Source organism: Dermacentor andersoni, chromosome 11, assembly GCF_023375885.2.
Source record: "Dermacentor andersoni chromosome 11, qqDerAnde1_hic_scaffold, whole genome shotgun sequence".
NCBI classification, from domain to species: domain Eukaryota; kingdom Metazoa; phylum Arthropoda; class Arachnida; order Ixodida; family Ixodidae; genus Dermacentor; species Dermacentor andersoni.
Window position 1 is genome coordinate 80849913 of NC_092824.1, and position 19784 is coordinate 80869696.

The 19784-nt window shown below is 48.3% G+C and overlaps 1 protein-coding gene across 1 annotated transcript in view; it reads left to right on the plus strand.

Moving 5' to 3' along the window:
* Positions 1–147: 147 nt before the first annotated feature.
* LOC126518295 (uncharacterized) overlaps positions 148–19784 on the plus strand; it is a 90399-nt gene continuing 70762 nt past the window's right edge. Inside the window, exons 1-3 of the mRNA XM_055064553.2 lie at positions 148–171; positions 2829–2885; positions 12704–12748. Of these exons, the coding sequence (XP_054920528.2) occupies positions 148–171; positions 2829–2885; positions 12704–12748 (126 nt within the window). The remainder of the gene's footprint in view (positions 172–2828; positions 2886–12703; positions 12749–19784) is intronic.

The following is a 19784-nucleotide window of genomic DNA, read 5'->3' on the forward strand; positions in this document are numbered from 1 at the left end:
TATTACCATGAGTCGACATGAGTGCATAGTCATAAGGCTCTAGATTGCTGCAACAACATTCGGCATTAGCCTGAATGCATGTTGATTGTAGCATCGCCAAACAGCTCTTATTCAGTACGTGCTGTCAGCAGCAGAAGTCTGGATACCATGGGAGCATTGAATAAGGCTTGGGTATGCAGCACTGAATTTGGAGGCATATGCATTGATCGCACACTTTAGAGCATTATACTCCATTAAATTTCAGGCTGTTTGTCTAGAGTGCGCGAATGTTCCTGTTCTTTTGTTTTATTTTTTGGCAGTGGCCATGGTATGCAAACCTTTTTTCCTTGGGGCACATGTAAAGTGTTATTAGGGGTAGAGGTGAGGGTCACAAGAACGGTAACTGCACTCTGGCTAATTTAGTGCTACAGGCAATATTGGATTGTAAAGGCTGTACTTCATACAAAATTTCCACATGCAGCGGCTCTAGTAGGGGTAAACGTAAGAGTCACAATCTGGGTGCTGCACTTTGATTAACATGAACCAGGCACTAATGCATTGTAAAGCCTGTACGCAGTGTCGGGGAAATGTCTAGTGCACTCATGTAGTGGTTCGCATAAGTTGCTGACTCTGGTGCTGCAGACCCTGTGCACACTTCACTGAAGCTGCTTGCAGATGTGGCATGAAAAACATGCTGGAATTGTGAAATTCCTTTCAGCTTTTCATTGCAAGACTTCTTAAATGCAGTAAAGGTGTTGCATTTTCTATATACCCCTCATTCCAGCACTTTTAGCCATCCTTGATTTAGTCACACTGTACCACTGCTACAGTCATTTTCAAGTGGACGTGATCTAAATCATGCCACTCGTATCAATCAGTCACAATGCAAACTCTTGTAAAGGCATGTGAAAGGTCAGTGAAATGAGTGATCAAAATACCATTGGGTGAATTAGGGTGTCCTGCTTATGCCTTTTTTCCTTGCTAAATTAAGAATAGGTCAAGCACGAACTTGTCTGTATGTTTGTTCAGTCACAGCAATGCGAGCAGACTGTATGCTCATGAGCCTCTGGCTCATAATGTTAACATGAGACATCCATTATCTAGTGCTGTGAATTATAATGTGAAACAATATGAGGCAGGCCTTTAGCTTCGCTGCTCATTGTTTGTTTGGCAAAACTGACTTAGAAGATGTGATTACTTCTACCATATCTTTGGTAGCTGGCATTATGTTTTTGCCAAGGTCACCTTGCCATGTGTCTCTTACTCTGTGAAGTTTTTGGGCAAGATATATAATTATTACTGGCCAGAAATCTAGTCTTTGGCACGAACTTCGTTTTTTAGCAATTTAACAGTTGTCGTCACTACAGGATACAGCCTACGCAGATCATTCCAGGCTTGTGCAATAAGGGCTTGTCCATCAAAGCAGGTAAATGATGTGTTGAAAGTAGCAGCATCTGAGGTGCTTTACAGCTTAGTTACTGACTGTTTCACCCATGAGACCACTGCTTGTAGGCGAACTTATTGGTCAAATTTGGTAAGTACAAGAAATATTGTGTACGTATGAATGATAATATGGCTTTTAATCACAATCGAGGATGTCCAGCTAGAGGCGTGAATTTTGATAGCTTAAAGTTGTTCCTTCTGTAGCCAGTGACATGGCCAGCGCAAATGTTTTACGGAATAAAACGGATGTTGTGGCCAAGAGTTCCAGCAGGTAACACTTCTGCCATGGCCCATGGGAAGGACCGCAAGCTCTGTCTGTAGTTTCGGCTGGCACGTTAGAAAGGCGCGTGACGTAGCTTGAATCTTAACAAAGAAAAAACTGTTCGCAAAAGATGTAGACAAGCGAGAGAGAAACGACAAACACGCGTTCCTCGTTTCTCTCTCGCTCGTCTACGTTGTTTTCGCGCAGTTTTAAAATAACCACACCAACTCGACCAGCTCTCAGTTTTGTTGAGTAGCTTGCACTGCTAGTAAGCACTTAGTAGCAAGATAGTTAGTTGTCTCCATCTCAAATCCACTCTGCCGTTGGTGATGGTATGTATCGAAATGAAGTGACAAAAATATTCGACTTACCGCTTCGCGAGTTAACGTGTTTCTAGTGGCATGAAAGCTTCATTTACTGGAGCGGATGAAAAGTTATCAATATACTATCTGAATATAGAAATGATTTGTTACATACCCATTTAAGTTTTAGCCCTCCGCTGCTATCGTTCGGCCACAGTCACATGAGCTATGCAAAGTGTTACTAGGATGTGACAAATAATAGCCTCTCACCATTATATGAAGTTGTTAACGTGAGAGTAGTCCTCGTTAATCCGTGCAGCAAGCGAGGTAAAGGGTGCGAACAAGATGGAAGTCTTATATTGTGTTTACGTGACCTGCTTTCGGTCAAGTAAAGCGGCAACATTGCTGTCATATCATTAATTTTGTAGCAAATTTCCGCCGTACTCTAGAAAAGTGCGCAATAGTTACGAAAGTTGTTCCTACACATGCTTGAAAGACCCGCGCCATCCCGCGGGGCTGTTGCACATGGTTGCCCGTTTGGTACGTCGTCTCCAACTGATGTCAACAAAAAAGAACGTCACCTATACCATTTCCTATACCCAAACTACGACGAAAAGCAAGTGCACCTCTCGAACATTGTATTACAAAGAGTATGAAAGCGTCGTAATGCATTACTTACACTTGTCAAACCTTGTTAAGTTTGTCTTTCTGACAGCTTTTCTTTTTAGTGTGCATGCGTGTTATGGCGCGCGTTGGCTTGAAACGCGGCGATTTGCCTAGCAGACGGCAAGCTGAAAGAGTTTGTGAAAGTATTTTGTGAGTGAGCGTGTGGTTTCTGAAAGCTTGCTGTAGTGCACAGAGATGATGCAAAAGTGAAGCTCAAGGTCTTCTTGCGAGAGGTAAGCTGACAACAACGTATTCTTTCAAACGCGAGCATTGACAAACTAAAACTTTGTCGCAGACATGGCCGTGTTTGATGCTGGTGGCAGTGCGACGCAGTATTTTCGTTTTCGAGCAAGAAAGTAAGCTGAAAGAAAGTCCGCGATAGCACGAAGCATGTGCCGTTAGTGTGTAGTGCATTATTGGTACGCAAGGCTTTCTCCTGACATTGACAGCGTTCAGTTGTCTTACCGTAAAGCCAGTTGCGAGCGTCCGGAAAGGTACATCGCTTCGCGTTTCCTTACTTTTGATGTTAAATGACAGATGTTTGCAGTTGCTTAAAGCTTTTCGTTAATGATCGTAAAATATGAATAGACTGGCATTGTGGTTGCTGAATCCAATCACTACGTGAGCCAGAGACCGACATATGCAGCGAAGCACCGCGCGTGTTGGTAGTATAGCCCAGCTGTTGCGAAATGTATATATGAATTTATTGCAATGCTTGCATTGATAGCTGCTCGGAGGGACACAAAATAATCTTGATGTAAAGAGAGTATTGTCTGACGCGGTGGCAATGAATGTAGTTTATTGCTATGTCATTGTGTACGTGCCATATGTCGCAATTGCAGTTCATCTGCTCGTCGACTGGCGTGCCCGTACACGAGATCCGTAGGTTACAACGCAGTCCGTGCTCATCAGGCGAGAACGCAAGAAAAATGCTGGTTTTCAGCACATTCTCGCATGAACATACGAAATGGCACTACGTTGTTACCAAATGGCGCTTACAGCTGATTTCGCGTGTTGCAAAATGCAATGTACTCAACCTGAAATATACCAGAGGTCACACGCATGAGTCGACCTTGTTCAATATATAATGAACGATTTCGTGCCGGTGCTTGCCTGCTTCGCAGCGGCAAAAAGAAAAAGAAACAAAAAAAAAACTGCCGCAACAAAGTAAACATGGTTCATCATATAGTGATTTATATTTGCTCTGGATGCCCGTAATTACTAACCTAAACTTTTCCCCGAGATATGGCGGCAATCTCTGAGGCCATGCCCAGAGGCGTGCGCTGAAGATGGTCCGGAGACTCGGCTTTCTCTTCCCTTGTTACATGTGGCTGTTACATTACCTTCAGGATGATGCGCACCAATGCGAACTTACGCGCACTGTCCCATCATCGATCCTGCTTCTGCTCTCCGCGTTGCTTGCTCACATGTTTGCGGTGCATGTAAACGCCAGTCGGTCGCGAAAATACACTTGAAACGCGACCCCCTACTGCTGTTATGGGGAATGCTAACACCTCGCTCTGCTGTAGAGTTCGTTTGTCTGCTAGCAGGTGACGCGCTACGTCGACTTGGATAGGCAGGCCGCACCTGGGCCGCACAGCAACAAGAATATTTTGCTTTGTCTTCGTCAACACCGACAAGCTGAGGTTGGTCCTGTTCTCAAATTTCAATGTAGAGCACTGCACGGGTCTTGGCTGGCCCGAAAGCCCGGGCCGGGTAGAGCGATTTTTGGCGATCCTGAGGCTGCGTACTCGATCTTTAAGCCGCGGGCCCGGGCCCGTTCACTGGTGAACATAGACCGGGCATTTGAACACCCGCGGGTGTTCTGCACCATGGCCAAGGCATTATCTGCAAAGCGCAAGTGACAAGTTGCAAAAACTTAGGCTTATTTTAGCAAACTAAATAAGAGTTTTTCTTGTCTAGTTGTCTGACGAAAAAAAAATGTTCCTATTTGTCAATATTTTTGAAGTGTTTTAATTATTTTAGTTGCTACGAAAACAAGCTTTGTTCTCGCGAAAGAAAACATACTACGAAACGCTCTTGATACGGTCTGTCTGTTATCGCGTTTCGCAATAGCACGCTTCGACCTACAGTGTAGTAGACTTCGACCCGCCGTGGTTGCTTAGTGGCTATGGTGTTGGGCTGCTAAGCACGAGGTCGCGTGTTTGCAATTGCTAGTGGGTACAGCGGGGCGTGTCACTTGCAGAGACGACGGACGTTTGCTCGCATGCGCGAGTAAGAGGGGTGCGAGAGAGGAAATGTGGGGACTTTTGCTCCTTGAATATACATAGTATGCACGTACGTCATTCTGTGATACCACGCGACTTCTGGTTTACGGCAGCGCCATGTTGGGGAACCTATAGGCCTATGCGCGCGCCTGTTGATAAGGTACCCCAAGATGGCGGAAGGTAGCGGAAGCAGACGACAGCAGCGGATGTGACGTCACGTGCATACTATGTATGCGACTTTGCCTAGGCACTACGGAAAGTGGAGAAGGAAAGGCAGGGAGGTTAACCAGTTTAGCTTAACCGGTTTGCTACCCTACACATGGGAGCGGGATGGGGGAGATGAAAGATGGGGAGAAGAGATAGAGAGAGCACATAACACGGCACACACATCGTTAGTTACAGTCCGTCACTCTTGCGCGGTACGAGACATCACTGTCACAGCCGCTTGTCCAAGCCCGTCTCCTTCATAAACCGAAGTAGTCCCTTCGTCGCCTTCGGGCACAGCGACCGGGAACGGCGAGGCAGCTCGAAGCACTGTCCAAAAAGGACGCCAGCAATCAACAGCGCGAGCCGAGCCGCGCGTTGGCGATGCGGCTGTGTCGCGAGACGCGTCTTCTTCTTCACACCATTGACAATTGCTTTATGGTGACCACTGTGTACGTACACAGATGGTTTCCACTTTACCTACATTACAGGCAAATATTAAGTGAAGCTAAAGGGGTAGGTTAGTGCTCGAGAATGTCTAAGGCGTCATTACTATCGCGAACACACCTTTAGAACTCAAGAAATTGAGGTAAATGCAGGACACGATTTGACACACCAGCGGAACATGGCGTAGGAACTAACTGCTGATTGCAATTCTGTCATTACTACCTGACTCATAATAAAGAGGTAATTTCATCGCATTATAAGACGGAAGAAAATGCTATTTGGATACTTCTATTGGATCCTTAGAAAAATAAGAGCTCGTTGACAATACCATTGACAACGACGCGGGCAGTCGAATGGTTTTGTTTTCACTCGACTAAGCGCCGCCCGCACTTTCGCGTATCTGTAGTTTCGTTATCGCATAGTGCTGGGCTGTTTTATTGCGATAGCAATTATATGGACACACCAAGGGCATTCTTGCCGTCGGTATTGCTGTCGCCGTGATGTTATGCAAAGTAGAAAGGCGGTGACACCGTCGCCGCGCGTCGTATACTATATGTACGGGTGAAAGCACGCGAGGGAAGCCGACGATGGCGGCTTTATCTGGCGCGCGCAAACGAAGTAGGCGTATAGAGTATAAACGCGCCGTTTTTCGTCGCGCGAAAGGCCGTGGGGTGATGGGAGGATGGGGGGGGGGGGCGGGGCGCTGTGCTCCGGCAGCAATTGGGCATTTCACGACTGGGCGCAAGGGCATCTGACGATCGCTGCTCAATCTCGCGCGCCATTAGAGAGTTTCAGATTAGGGGACGCAAGCGGCATGCGTAGGTAAGGACTAGAGGCCACGGTACTGCGCATGCGCAGACCCCTTCGTCCGGATGGGCGCATGCGCAGTACCGTCACCCCTAGTTCTTGCGTACGCAAGCCGCTTGCGTCTCCCAATCTAAAAACTCTCTATTATGGAGGCAAGAGAGTTTTAGATTGGCAGATCTTGAAAATGATCTGCAGACAGCTCGTACACTTTATTGCGCGCTGTGTGCTCGCCGCTCTTGCGTTGAAGCGATAAACGACACGAAGACGGCTCCCTGCTGCTGCCGCTTTGCTCGCACCATCGTTTTCACAGCCAGTGTCCGCGCTCATCGAGTGTGATGTCTTCGTGTTTGCTCGTGCGCGCTGATGCCACACACTTGTTAATTCAGTTAGTAAGCGAATGTTTCCAAGTTTATACGGCCGATGAAACTAGTATCCTTACTTCGTATAACTTTGCATTAATTTGCTATTTAAAACGCTGCTTCGCCTTGTGGGCGAAACCGAGACTTGTTTTGCTGGCTCGCGAAACACACAAACTGCAAAGAACTTCGCGACGGGCGTCGAAGATTTGTGTTTACGATCCGGCGCACGCATTTCCTCCCGTTTTCGCACTGTCGTCCCTGTCTTGCATGGCTCTGTTTCTGGCCGCGCTTTTGAGTTTTGCGCTAGGAACCGTAGCGCCGGCTGTCGGGCACCGTTTGATTCATCGTCGGCAGGAAAGGGCGGTGATGACGTAAGCAACGTCACAACTGCCCGCTCGAGCGCGGGGGATTTGAATAGCGCCAGAGGCAAACGGCGTAATTTTCTCGAAGTAGGTTACCCGCGACATTGAACATGATGCAGTGACGTCTTCACATGCGCCATATTTGCGAACACTCACGGGGGGAAGATGCGTTTGGGACGTCACGCGCAAGCTATCTGTACAGTGCCGCGTTTGAGCGCAGCGACGAGCGTTGACGCCCGCACTCCATTCCCCGACCAGCCTGACCTCGCAGTTTCAGTTCTCTCCCTACACACAGATACACCTACGCCTACACACAGATACACCTACTACGCTTACACCTACACAGATACAGCAAAATGTACCCACAAACATATCGCGTGTGTCGCCCCTGGTGCGGCGACACACGCCCTACACTCTTTCACCACGTGGGGGGTGCGGGGGCAAACCTCTACACTTAAAGACGCCTAGCACGTCATTTTAGTGGTGGGAGGTAGAACCGACCGGCGCTACCCTGGATGGACAAGAAGTTCCCGTCCAGCAAGTAAGTCGAGCAGCCATGGCCAGTGGAGTCCTGGAATGAGGACACCACCCACTCGACCTCAAGAGCAACAACCTCGATGGTCCAAATAAATGTTTTCTCTCTCTCTCTCCCCTGGGAGGTATTCGCATAAATATATTTTTTCGCTGTAACGCTAGCCACACGCGACAAACCGTGCTGCACGATCACCTGCGTGCGTTTTCGTGCCCGCAACTGTAGCCTATATGAAGCGAATTCACACTTCCGTTTATCAGTGGCTGGAAAATATCATGTTTTCTCCCGGCCATGACCTTTCGTTGATAAATGTGTGTTGGGCTCCATTCGCGCTCTGCCGTGACAGCGGCAACAGTGTGCGTTCCAAGAGCTGGATCGACCTCCCGATAACTTGAGACCGAAATACGCTTACACTATTGCTCCGTGGCAGCGGTGTGTCTGATAAGAGGGGCAGGCAGCGAGGTTCGACGAAATCCTAGCCGTGGGAGGTGGTTCGGGGGCGAGAGGGGAGGGGACAGCAAGGGGAGACCACTCCCCCGTCCCAATGCATGCTATAACGCCGCAACAACACGGTAATAAAGCACGGACTTGAAAAACCAACGCCGGAAGGCGCATTTTTCCTTCTACATTCGCCGGTGTGTGTGTGACAGGAAGGATAATCTTATTTATTTATTTATTTATTTATAATATACTGCAATCAAGAAGTCTTAGCAGATGCGTTACAATGTTGTACAAAGAAGGAAAACACAGCTTTCGCAAGAGAGCGAAACAAAACTACGAGATAGGCAGTATTCAATTGCGATTCGTTCACTCGCGGTTTACAGCTTGCGATTTGTTTTTCCACTTGTATTGTGTTGCGGGCTAACTAAACTCTCTGCCTACCCAGTGGTACTTTAGGTTCACTTCAGAGTGAGGAGTATTGCTGCACAGGACCATTCTTGAGAGAGAGAGAGAGAGAGAACTCTTTATTGAAAAAGCAGATTGTTTAGCAAGCGTATTTTCGCCTACGCGCTACTCTTCTGGGAATGGGATGTAGAAGAAAGGCCTTAGAAGGAGGTTGGCAGAAGAAAGAAAAAAGAAAACGACAAGATGCCAGTTTTGTGTTGTTATGGGCAGTAGAGTAAGTGTTTGATGCGATGAAGGTAGATAACCGTGTATTGCTGCACGCGACCTTACCAGGCGCGCTACCGTGTGTTGACGGGATCGATGTTCGACACGCCGTATTTCGTCAGCAATATTGAACGAATAGCTTTTTTTTTTTTTTACTCTTGTAATGCTTGCGCTAAATAATTTGTACGCATTGCTTGAGTCGGCGATACAAAACATTGTTTGCTAAAACGCAACACGACTGACTGGCAACTCAATCGAAGTTTAAATAATTACTCTGCAATTACAAGGGCTCTGCAAAAATGCACGATAGGATCATCCACGATCTTTGCTTTCTTTCTTTGTAGTTCTGCATCACCTTGGACTTAAATTGTGTGAATTACACGTTTATTGACAGTGCATCACAATTCGTGGCGGAAGGGGATAAATGGGAACAAAAACTCGACAGAAAGACGGCTTCTATAAGACACGACAGGTAGAATAAGACGAGGAAGTCCGCTGTATCCTGCACATACACGTTCCAGTAGAAGGGCATTCGCCGCTGAATTCTTGACTTTTCGCCAACTAAGCATCTAGGCAGGTTTGCGTACCACGCTCGAAGAGTGTCGCAGTGGCCCGTTTAAGCTAATAGTATTTCTCTCCATCCGGTTACTCCGGCGCACTCCACCGCGCAGTGTCTCTCATTGGCCTCGTAACCTCGACACGCGGGTGGGGCCAATCACAAAAATCAACCGTGAATCAATCCGTCGCAGGAAGGCGGTGCCCTCGGCGTGGTCCGGTGACGCCAGGGGCCGGAGACTGTTGACCGAGGCGCCGCTGGTGGGGCATGGCACCACCTGGCAGACAGCGTTCGCGACGTCGCCCTGCCCTCGTGGGATTGATTGAATCTCGCAAGCAACAGGTATTGGGTGGGCTGCACGGGACGCGCGCTGACTTTTTCATATAGTTTTAGCTTGTCCGTACACGTGCAGCCTGTGTTGACGCTGCGATCACGCTTGTTTACTGATGTTTTCCCCGCACGGCTCTGAGCTTCTCCCGGAACCTGGCCTCCTCGCATAGCACATACGCGGCGCAGGGAATCGCCGGCGTAGCTGTGCATTACGACGCGAGATGGCGCGAGTGTTTCGATGATTGCGCCACGTAACGGCGTGGATACTCGGGGCGTAAGAGGGACTTGCTTTCCTCCTCTGCGGCTTGGAGACGGCGTCATAGACGGCGTCGCGCGCGCGCTGACCGCCCGCTCGTCGGTGCATTCTATGGGACCACTGCTCCGGTGCATCCCAATCGCTCGAATGCGCCTCTGTTCGCGGAACTGCACCCGCGATTGACTTAGGTATCTTTACGTGCTAAATTGAACTATCTCGATTCCTCAGCGTGTTCCATTTATTGTTTGTGTGTGGTTTAACTAGCTGACATTCTCGTATGGAGATGCAATGTATTGCGTTTTGCGTTTCCATTGTGCCTACTGCATCGTTTCCCATCTTCCCAGAGATCCACAAATCATCAACTGAAAGCCGGGTCACTGCGGAGGCGTAAATTTGCCGTCAATGTGCTATCTTGCGGCGCAAGGTTTAACCAGAGAAGACACAGCTATTGCAGTGAATAACCACAGTCTACTTAGCTGCTGATGTAAAGCGTAAAGCGTCCGTTGCCACATGATCGTTAACAAGTAGACCTTAATTCTCTTTTGACCGGAAAATACATGTAACTGAGAAACATTTATAATGCGTTGTGGTTCGACAAAGTGTCACAGGATGTCGCTACGAGTACTACTACCTGGTAACTCTCCGATAACCGTACACACGGAGAAGCCAAAACTATCTAATGCCATGGTGCTTGTTAGTGTGTGCCAGTTGGCGTGTTTAGTTCGACAGCGTTACAATTTGACCGGTGTGCGGAGTGCTGGTAGTTTCGTATATGCACTGTGCTTTCGACGTGTAGCCACATAATGCGGTGACGGACGCCTGCGTGGACTGGAGTTCATAGACCTCCCTCTCTCCCCCTGGTCCGTCCCCTCTCTTAAAAGGGAATTAAAGTTCATTCATTCATTCATTCATTCATTCATTCATTCATTCATTCGACGCTTAGTTCGCGTTGAAGCGAGACTCAGCATGAAAGTCATTTCGCTCGCTCATGCTGCCGCGCCGAGCATAGTCTGTGGCCTTTCCCAAAGCAAGCAAAACCGTGGTATCGCTCGACAAACTTGGTTTAATCGTGTTGAACCACGGCAATTTTTCCTTCGTGAAGCATGCCCGAAGGGGCGCGTCTCATCGCATCTGCCTTTTCGCTGTCACACGTCGGAATTGCCCGACACAAAACCCAAACGCACTTTGCGTCTCGCTATATGTAAGCGAGAGCTTTACTGGCCGCGAACTTGCGATTTCGCCGTGGCGGTGCTCCGAGGAGGCACATGACGTCACAACGCGCCTCGCCGCGGATATTTCTCTCTCTCGCTCCCTAGTTACTGCGCATGCGCCACTAGTAGCACCGAGCCACAGGTGTTCAGCCGCTGCGCAGCGCCGTGCCTTTCCGTGCCGCCGTTTGGTATGACGTCACACCGCGTTCCTCTTCGTTGCGCTCGCCTTCGCTCGCTTCGCCAGCTGCTTCGCATGCCTGATAACATGTCGGAGGATGTAAAAGGAGAGGTCGCGTGCGCCGCAACCACAATTGAGGCGGCAGTATGGACGGCGACAATTCTAATAAGCAAGAGGAGGCCTGGAATCGACGTCGGAACGCGATGAAGAGGAAACGAATCGCCCAGAAAACAGACGAACAGCGCGCCGAACGACTGGCTAAACGCCGCAACATAGCTAGACAACCAGACTAACCTAGACTTGCAATCAAGATGAACCAAGGCTAACCATGCTATGCCTTAGCTTTCGCTACGTATATCCTGGCATAGCCGAGCTAAGTCACTGCCAATTTTTTCTTTTGTGCCCCAAACGTTTGGGGCCCCTATTCTAAAGATCTCTATTATCTCATCACCAAGAATTGGAGGCATATACTCTCAAGGTTGATGCTGCAGAAGCGAATATAAAGAGCCCCTCACCAGGCATATATTTCACGCACTTACCATCGGGTCTGCAAATTATTACGGAGCTGTGCGCTCGCGAACAACCGCTGCAATTCCCAACTCCATGCCGGTGAGTCGCAGTCACACGCACAAGTGCCTCTGTGCAGCCACGCACACTGCGACTAATCTTCCAATGCGGAAGGGGCAACGCTGCTGCTGCTAAATACGCCGCGCAGCAAGGAAAGGCAGAGAAAGAAAAAAAAAGATGGCGTAGCTGGACGCCGGGGTACGTCCCTCGGCTCAGGTATCAAAGAAGGGAACTGAAGGAACAACTCTTGGGAACGCTACTGCAAGCAGAGGGAGAGAGTGTCCGTTGGCGTGTATAAACGAAATTTGCAGTGGAGCCTGGTGAGGGGCCCTCTTAGGCTTAGCCAAGGCTTGCACCCTGTTTACAGTGCAACAGCGGCGCAAACAACATATCACATAAGGCGTATATAAAATAAAATACTAACAAAAAAATGGCGTTCTTGTACAAAACAAAATTAATAGGACACCTTGTCAGTGTGCTACATTGCTTAAGGCTTGTATAGGAGTATACCGCGCCATTTGACGGCGTAATTAGTGCAGGTATATGTACTTTTCCAAGTATGCTTACTACATGTACAGTATGCACAGTCGAGTGCAAGAGTTTAAGGACCAGAGGTGCCGCTAATTTTTTTTTTCGCAGCCCACGCATAAAGGCTGAAACGAACTACCTACGTGCACCTGTTTGACCAGAGTTATGGATTATTACAATTTCATGCTGCACGGCTGTGCTAGAAGTAATTATTGTTATTATTTTCGCTCATGCCGTGGTGGTTAGATTTTGGCACTCGACTGTACATGTGTACTTAATTCCCCTAGTTTCTGTAAGAAACTACGGCAATTAACTTACAGATTTAACTGTAAATTGAATGAACTTCCATCCAGATTGCTTTTCTTCTCTCTTGCAGAACTGCGAAGCTGCTGCTCGCCAAGTGGCCGTCGCGAGACTGACGGTGAGCGTTCATTTGTCTATTAATTCCACTGATTGGCAAATTATTCGCTTCGCCGTAAAGGTGTTGAGTTTTGGAAGGCTGCGGCGGCGGTTCAACCGCGGCTACAGGTTGCATAACTTTAGAAGGTGCAGAGAACGTTTCGCAATGACTTAGTGGCTATGGCGTTGTGCTGCCGAGCTCGAGGTCGCCGGTTCGATCCCGGTCGGCCGACCCGGCCGCACTTATATGGGGGCGGAAGAAAAAAACAGAAAAAAAAAAAATCCGCTCGTGTACCGTGCATTGGGTACACGTTAATGAATTCCAGGTAGTCAAATCAGCCCTTAGCCAGGAGCAGCGTAAAGTCACCGCAACTTCCAGTGAATTTATGTTCCAGCAAGTAACTTCCTAGGTTTCCCATTATTCGCTCAAGTTTATTACGTTCAAGGAAAAGGTGAAGCTCTAAACAAGAATCGTGGCAGCTCGAAAAGTTCGAGGAATCGAAACGAATGTGCGAGTCGTTTGATTGTTATTTTTTTTTTTTTGTTGCGATCAGTGGAGCGCATGTAACATCAATTCGATCCCATACTGATTTGCTGCGCTTCGTAAGCCTTTCTTGTGACACCGGGCTGTGGAAAGTTGGCAGCCGCCATATCGGGTCATTTCGCGGTCCGCCTGCTTTTCCCGCGCTGTGAATGTAGCCCGCTTCGTAGTCGCCTTCGTCGGCGCTAGATGGCAGCACGATGCGCGAGCGCTCCTAGAGGTAGGGAATAATCGCGTATCAAGAATATGTGCAGGCATTTCTGTTTCTGTCGGACATCGGCAACTGACGTTCCCTTTAGCGAACTTCCATTCAGTGAAGCCAGGTGTGCCTTCTTAGTTGTTCAAACATATTTAGACTTTCTTTCTTTCTCTCTTTCTTTCTTTCTTTCTTTCTTTCTTTCTTTCTTCTTCATGACTTGGGTGACCGACCTAAGTATAATAGTGATGATGAAAGCCGTAGTCACCTAAAACTCTCTTACGCAGCACGAGTACTCGAGTTACCCGAGCCGGGTCGCATGACGCAGAACAGCTCCGTTAAAAGCAACATTGTGGAAGACAGGATGACACAGCGTTCATTTCGGTCGCTTTTCCTTCGTTCTCGATTCGTATTTGCCGTTTGTGCGCTTGCTTCACTTTCAGTTTACCCCAGCCTTTATTTCTATTTATTTTTATTTTGCTGGCTTTTTTTTTCTCTAGCATGCATCCCTCTTCGCAGTGAGTACTAGAAGCGACAGGCTCATGTTACCTATGCTCATGTTAACTATGGTGCCTTAGCTGCTCTTACGCTTCTAGGATGAGAATGTATGGATGAATGACTCAGTCAGTCAGTCAATGAGTAAATCATTACTGTAACCGAATCAGTGGTCTGGGTGGAAGGAAGTGGAGAGGTGAGTGGGACTTTGTAATGTTTTGCAGGCAACGCATTATGGTTATGTCCCTGTCGCCTTAAGATTGTCGCCAGTTCTTTTAAAATAGGCGATGTTGCATCTCTTATACTGTTACTTATTAGAGTGGTAGTAAAGCTTCTATCCAAGAGGAAGAGAAGTCTGCTTGAAGAATTGCGCGGGAAAAACGCAACTGCGATCACGCTCTCGCTCCCGTGAATTTACTCGACTGGAAAACGTAGGATACGTAGATTGAGCTCTCCGCCGACCTATATTGGAAGGCCGTGGGTAGTTATCTTATTTCCTCTTCGATTCTTCCTTTTCGCGCGCCTAACGTATACTTTCGAAAGCAAACCAACATGTGTAGTCTGTAGACTTTCTTCCATAGTGACCTTGCCGGGTGGGGCTATGCTGACGAACTGTTTTAATGCGGTGACCATACCGTGCTTGTCGGTGTGCGAAGTGTTTGCGGGTGGGAACCGTCGACAACGTTTAAAAACATACGCGAAAAAGTCGACGACACCTCATACGAGCAGCGCGGCGCGAATGAGTCGTGCGGGAATCGCAGCTTGGCGAGTTCATAAACATGACCGTTTACCGTCGTGACGTCAAGCGAAACACGGCGTTGGAGCTTGACGTAGTAGTTCTGCGGAAACCCGCAAGGTGTAGAGAAGGCATTGGAGCTTGAATCGCATCAACGTCATGCGTATTTGAGAACTTAGGGGAACTGGAGTATAACTTGTACAGGGTGTCCGAACTATCGTGCACCAAGATTAAAAAAAAAAATTTAAATGCCGCGTAGCTTGACAGAAACAAAGTAATGTAGTTTACCGTCGCTTGGAGATGCGCAGATTATTGTTTGCATTCTGCCTTATGAAACTTATCAAATATTATAATTGCATGAAAACTGTCAACGAGAAAATTGTAGAGCAATATGAAAAACTCCTGATACAACTTTCTGCTGCTCAATACTCGCTACATAAGAGTCTTTCTCCAAGCGGGAAAGAAGCCCGCGAATACATGCGAAATTGCCGCGCGGCTGACCGCTCGAGGCAAGTTTCAGTTTGGCCTGCCTGAGAAAGTGTGGCGCGGCGCCTGAAGTGATGTTGAATTGTGTTCTTTGCATGAGGTTACGCGAAAGATGGGTAACCACGGCTCGCGGACAGCACAAATCGAGACACTGCGGCTTGGTACTCGAAATATGTGTTGTACATTTTTTCTTCTCTTTTCTTAGTTCTCTTCCTAAACAAAAGCGGCAGTTTTCCGCAGCCGAGTAGAGTGATTTCCCTCCCCCCGCCTTCCCCGCTGCAAACCGTGTTGGAAGGGGCCTATATTTCCAACATCGCCAAAGTGCGGTTCGGCGTCCGAAAACGACGATTTAGGAGTGTGGAGTAAAACTTCCAAAGAAAAGTCCGGGTTGAGGTTTACGTGTTCGGAATAACCGTATAGCAGATAGAACCACCATCTGGAGAGTGTTCTCAGACTAATGCACCTAGACTCCCACTTTCCTATGCGCGACTGGGAGTATATTTTTCTTGTAATTTGTTGTAAAACTATACTAGAAAGAAAGAAAGAAAGAAAGAAAGAAAAATGAAGGAAGTAGGAACGAGAATGGGAAAGAAGGAGGTAAGACGAAAGAGTTCGGGGGTGATTTAGCGGTGAATGCGAAAGAAATGCGTTAGCATTACGTCGTACCCCTTTGAAGTCCCGGATCCACAATTTAAACCCCGCTTATCACATTGCCTAGTGTTGTGCAGATGCTCACTCTATACACATGTGCTGACTCTTCGAAGAGTGAAGTGCAACTGACGGTGGAACGGAGGTGACCACCTTCAGTTACACGACATATTGACAGTTGGCGGTGGTCAGTTTCACCGCCGTACACTCACTCACTCACTCACTCACTCACTCACTCACTCACTCACTCACTCACTCACTCACTCACTCACTCACTCGCGCGCGCGCGCGCGCGCACACGCACACGCACACGCACACGCACACACACACACACACACACACACACACACACACACACACACACACACACACACACACACACACACACACACTTTTCACTTTGAGACTCTATAACGCTAACACCTTTAAAAATTTGTCAGTGTCACACGAAGGGCAAAGCATTGACAGCGATAGCAAAGTTTAGCGTTGCGCTGGTACTCCTGGGGACGGTGTTCTAACCATACGCGGGTGCGGCATGGCAGTTCCCGCTCTGCAGAAGGAACAGCGCCCCAGCTCCTACCAGGCGTCTCACAACGTTCGCGTGACGAGGAAGCGCCGCCAGTGGCGCTGCAGGCGTCGCACCTTGATGGCGCGCAAGATGGGACCGACGAGGAACCGTCGGCTTCAGTCAGCACCCAGTGATGTATCACATTACGTTAACTTGACATTTGCGGCCCGTTCCGCTCACAGCAGTGCATACACACGGCAACTCGGCAGGTACGCTATATAATGTGTTTATATAGAGCGCTGGCCTGGCGCCGCCACCGAGGTGACTGAGCGTAGCGTTGACGGTGGTGGGTCCACGTCACTTTGTCGGTTTCGCAGCCAGAGGCTCTGCGCGTCTCTCGAGGCCCTCTAACTCACCGAGCGCTAACCGCGAATGTGCCATCCAGCGGGACAGTACGGCAGAGGTAGCGGCGCCGATGGCGCGAATGCGCCACTAGCGTTCGTATGATCGCTATCGCGATACAGAGAAGGAAATGAAGAAGTAGGAAAGATTATGGATGGGGAATTAATTAGGAAGGAGAAAAGAAACAGGCGGGAGGAAGGAAGGGGAAGGAAACGAATAAAGAGGGAAGGTGCGAACTTTGTAAACAAAGAGGGAAGGGAGAAAGGGGAAGCAAGGGAAACTGAATACAGAAAGGAATAAGTGGAAACGGAAGGAGTAAAGGAAAGAAGGATGGAATGCATGAAGTGAGGTGAAGGAATGGAAGAGGAAGAAGTCAAGCTAAATAAGGAAAGAACCGTTGCGTCTTCTGTGGAACAGCCAAGGAATGAAATCCACGGCAGGTGTTGCGGGAAGGAGGAAGGTGAGGCAAGAAGTAAAGCAGGAGAAGGGAAAGCGATTGGAGGAGGGGGAGGAATCGGTATTAGAGGAAATCACTCTGTGTAAAGTGCGCACGACGCTCTGTCTCAATATATGACAGTGTTGTGCGCGCCCGCTGCATGCTCCCCTCCCTTTGGAATTCACGTGACGACGTTCGTCCGCGTTTGCCAATGGAAAGCACGTACCGGAAATGACGGCCGTGCCCGCAGCCCGTTTCCTCTTTTGCAGTCAGGCTTCGCCTTCGCGCACGCACGCACACAAACACACCCACGCGCGCACACACACGTACACGCACGCTGTCTCTCTGCTGTAGTGTGTTATCGCGTTCGCGAACTTTCCTTTTTCCTCTTTGCCTTTCTTTGCGTTTGTTCTATCGCACTGCGCGCCGCCGTTTTCCACCGTCAGTATTCCGGACACTGCGAGCGCCGAAATGTTCTCGATCGAAAGTGTAGGCCTTGGCGGCGGTTCGTCGCGTTGAGCTATATTTCTTTATATTTTTGGATAGGCACCAGGGCGGCACAAAAAAAAAAAAAAAAAGATACTTATATACTCTGCGTTCCCTTTGTCCTTTCTTAAGTTTTTTTTTATTTTACTTCGTCTCTCGATAAGTTGTTGTTTCGCCGATGAAGCCGCACGGTGAAGCGCTCGAAAATCGACATTTACACTCGATAACGAACGTGCGTTACGCAGCTGCCGAACAGGCTCGAGATACAATTAGAAGGCCCCGCGGACAAGGGGGAGGGGGGGGGGAGGCGTAGCGGCCCGCGCCCTTTTAGCGCTTCGTACTGGCTGCCCAACAACAACATAAAAAAAAACCCTCAACAAAGTCTGCGGTGTGCCCGATAAACACGTCGGTGTGATGCAAACAAATCGCTGCGTGTGGTGAGCGCGCGGAGGCGTTCGTACGTGCGTACGTACGTACGTGCGTACGTACGTACGTTCGTACGTACGTACGTACCTGCGTCTGTGGTGCGTGCCCGCGCACGTTGATAGGAGGAAAAATGGGGAACTGAAAGGGAGAATTTATTAGCGGCAGAACGGGAGTCTGGAATAAGTCTTATCTGCGTGCTCATCATCATCCTTCACGAGCCGTTTTTTCCCTTTTTTCCTCCTCCTTTCCCTTTTTGCGGTGCAGAGTTGGGTGCTGTAGGGCGGAGTGATAAAAATGACGCGGGCTCCGTTAATCGAATACGTTCGTAGGGAATTCACAGAAAGGGAAGACGACAATACCGTTTATTTCAGTGACATTAGAGTTTATACATAAACCCTCGGCGTATGCGCTTGCCACTTTTAATGCTTTAGCATTCATCATCATTATCATCATCAGCCTGGTTACGCCCACTGCAGGGCAAAGGCCTCTCCCATACTTCTCCAACTATCCCGGTCATGTGCTAATTGTGGCCATGTTGTCCCTGCAAACTTCTTAATCTCATCCGCCCACCTAACTTTCTGCCGCCCCCTGCTACGCTTCCCTTCCCTTGGAATCCAGTCCGTAACCCTTAATGACCATCGGTTATCTTCCCTCCTAATTGCATGTCCTGCCCATGCCCATTTCTTTTTCTTGATTTCAACTAAGATGTCATTGACTCGCGTTTGTTCCCTCGCCCAATCTTCTCTTTTCTTATCCCTTTACATTACACCTATCATTTGTTCCACAGCTCGTTGCGTCGTCCTTTTCGTAAGCCTTTTCGTAAGCCTCCAGGTTTCTGCCCTGTACGTGCTGGTAAGACACAGCTGTTATACACTTTTCTCTTGAAGGATAATGGCAAGCTGCTGTTCATGATCTGAGAATGCCTGCCAAACGGACCCCAGCCCATTCTTATTCTTCTGATTATTTCAGTCTCATGATACGGATCCGCGGTCACTACCTGTCCTAAGTAGATGTATTCCCATACCACTTCCAGTGCCTCGCTACCTATCGTAAACTGCTGTTCTCTTCCGAGACTGTTAAACATTACTTTAGTTTTCTGCAGATTAATTTTTAGACCCACCCTTCTGCTTTGCCTCTTCAGGTCAGTGAGCATGCACTGCAATTGGTCCCCTGAGTTATTAAGCAAGGCAATATCATCAGCGAATCGCAAGTGACTAATGTATTCTCCATTAACTCTTATCCCCAATTTTTCACAATCCAGGTCTCTGAATACCTCCTGTAAACACGCTGCGAATAGCATTGGAGAGATCGTATCTCTCTGCCTGACGCCTTTCTTTATTGGGATTTTGTTGCTTTCTTTATGGAGGACTACGGTGGCTGTGGAACCACTATAGATATCTTTCAGTATTTTTACATACGGCTCGTCTACACCCTCATTCCGCAATGCCTCCATGACTGCTGAGGTTTCGACTAAATCAAACGCTTTCTCGTAATCAATGAAAGCTACATATAAGGGTTGGTTGCATTCCGCACATTTCTCTATCACCTGATTGATAATGTGAATATGGTCTATTGTTTAGTAGCCTTTACGGAATCCTGCCTGGTCCTTTGGTCGACAGAAGTCTAAGGTGTTCCTGATTCTATTTGCGATTACCTTAGTAAATACTTTGTAGGCAACGGACAGTAAGCTGATCGGTC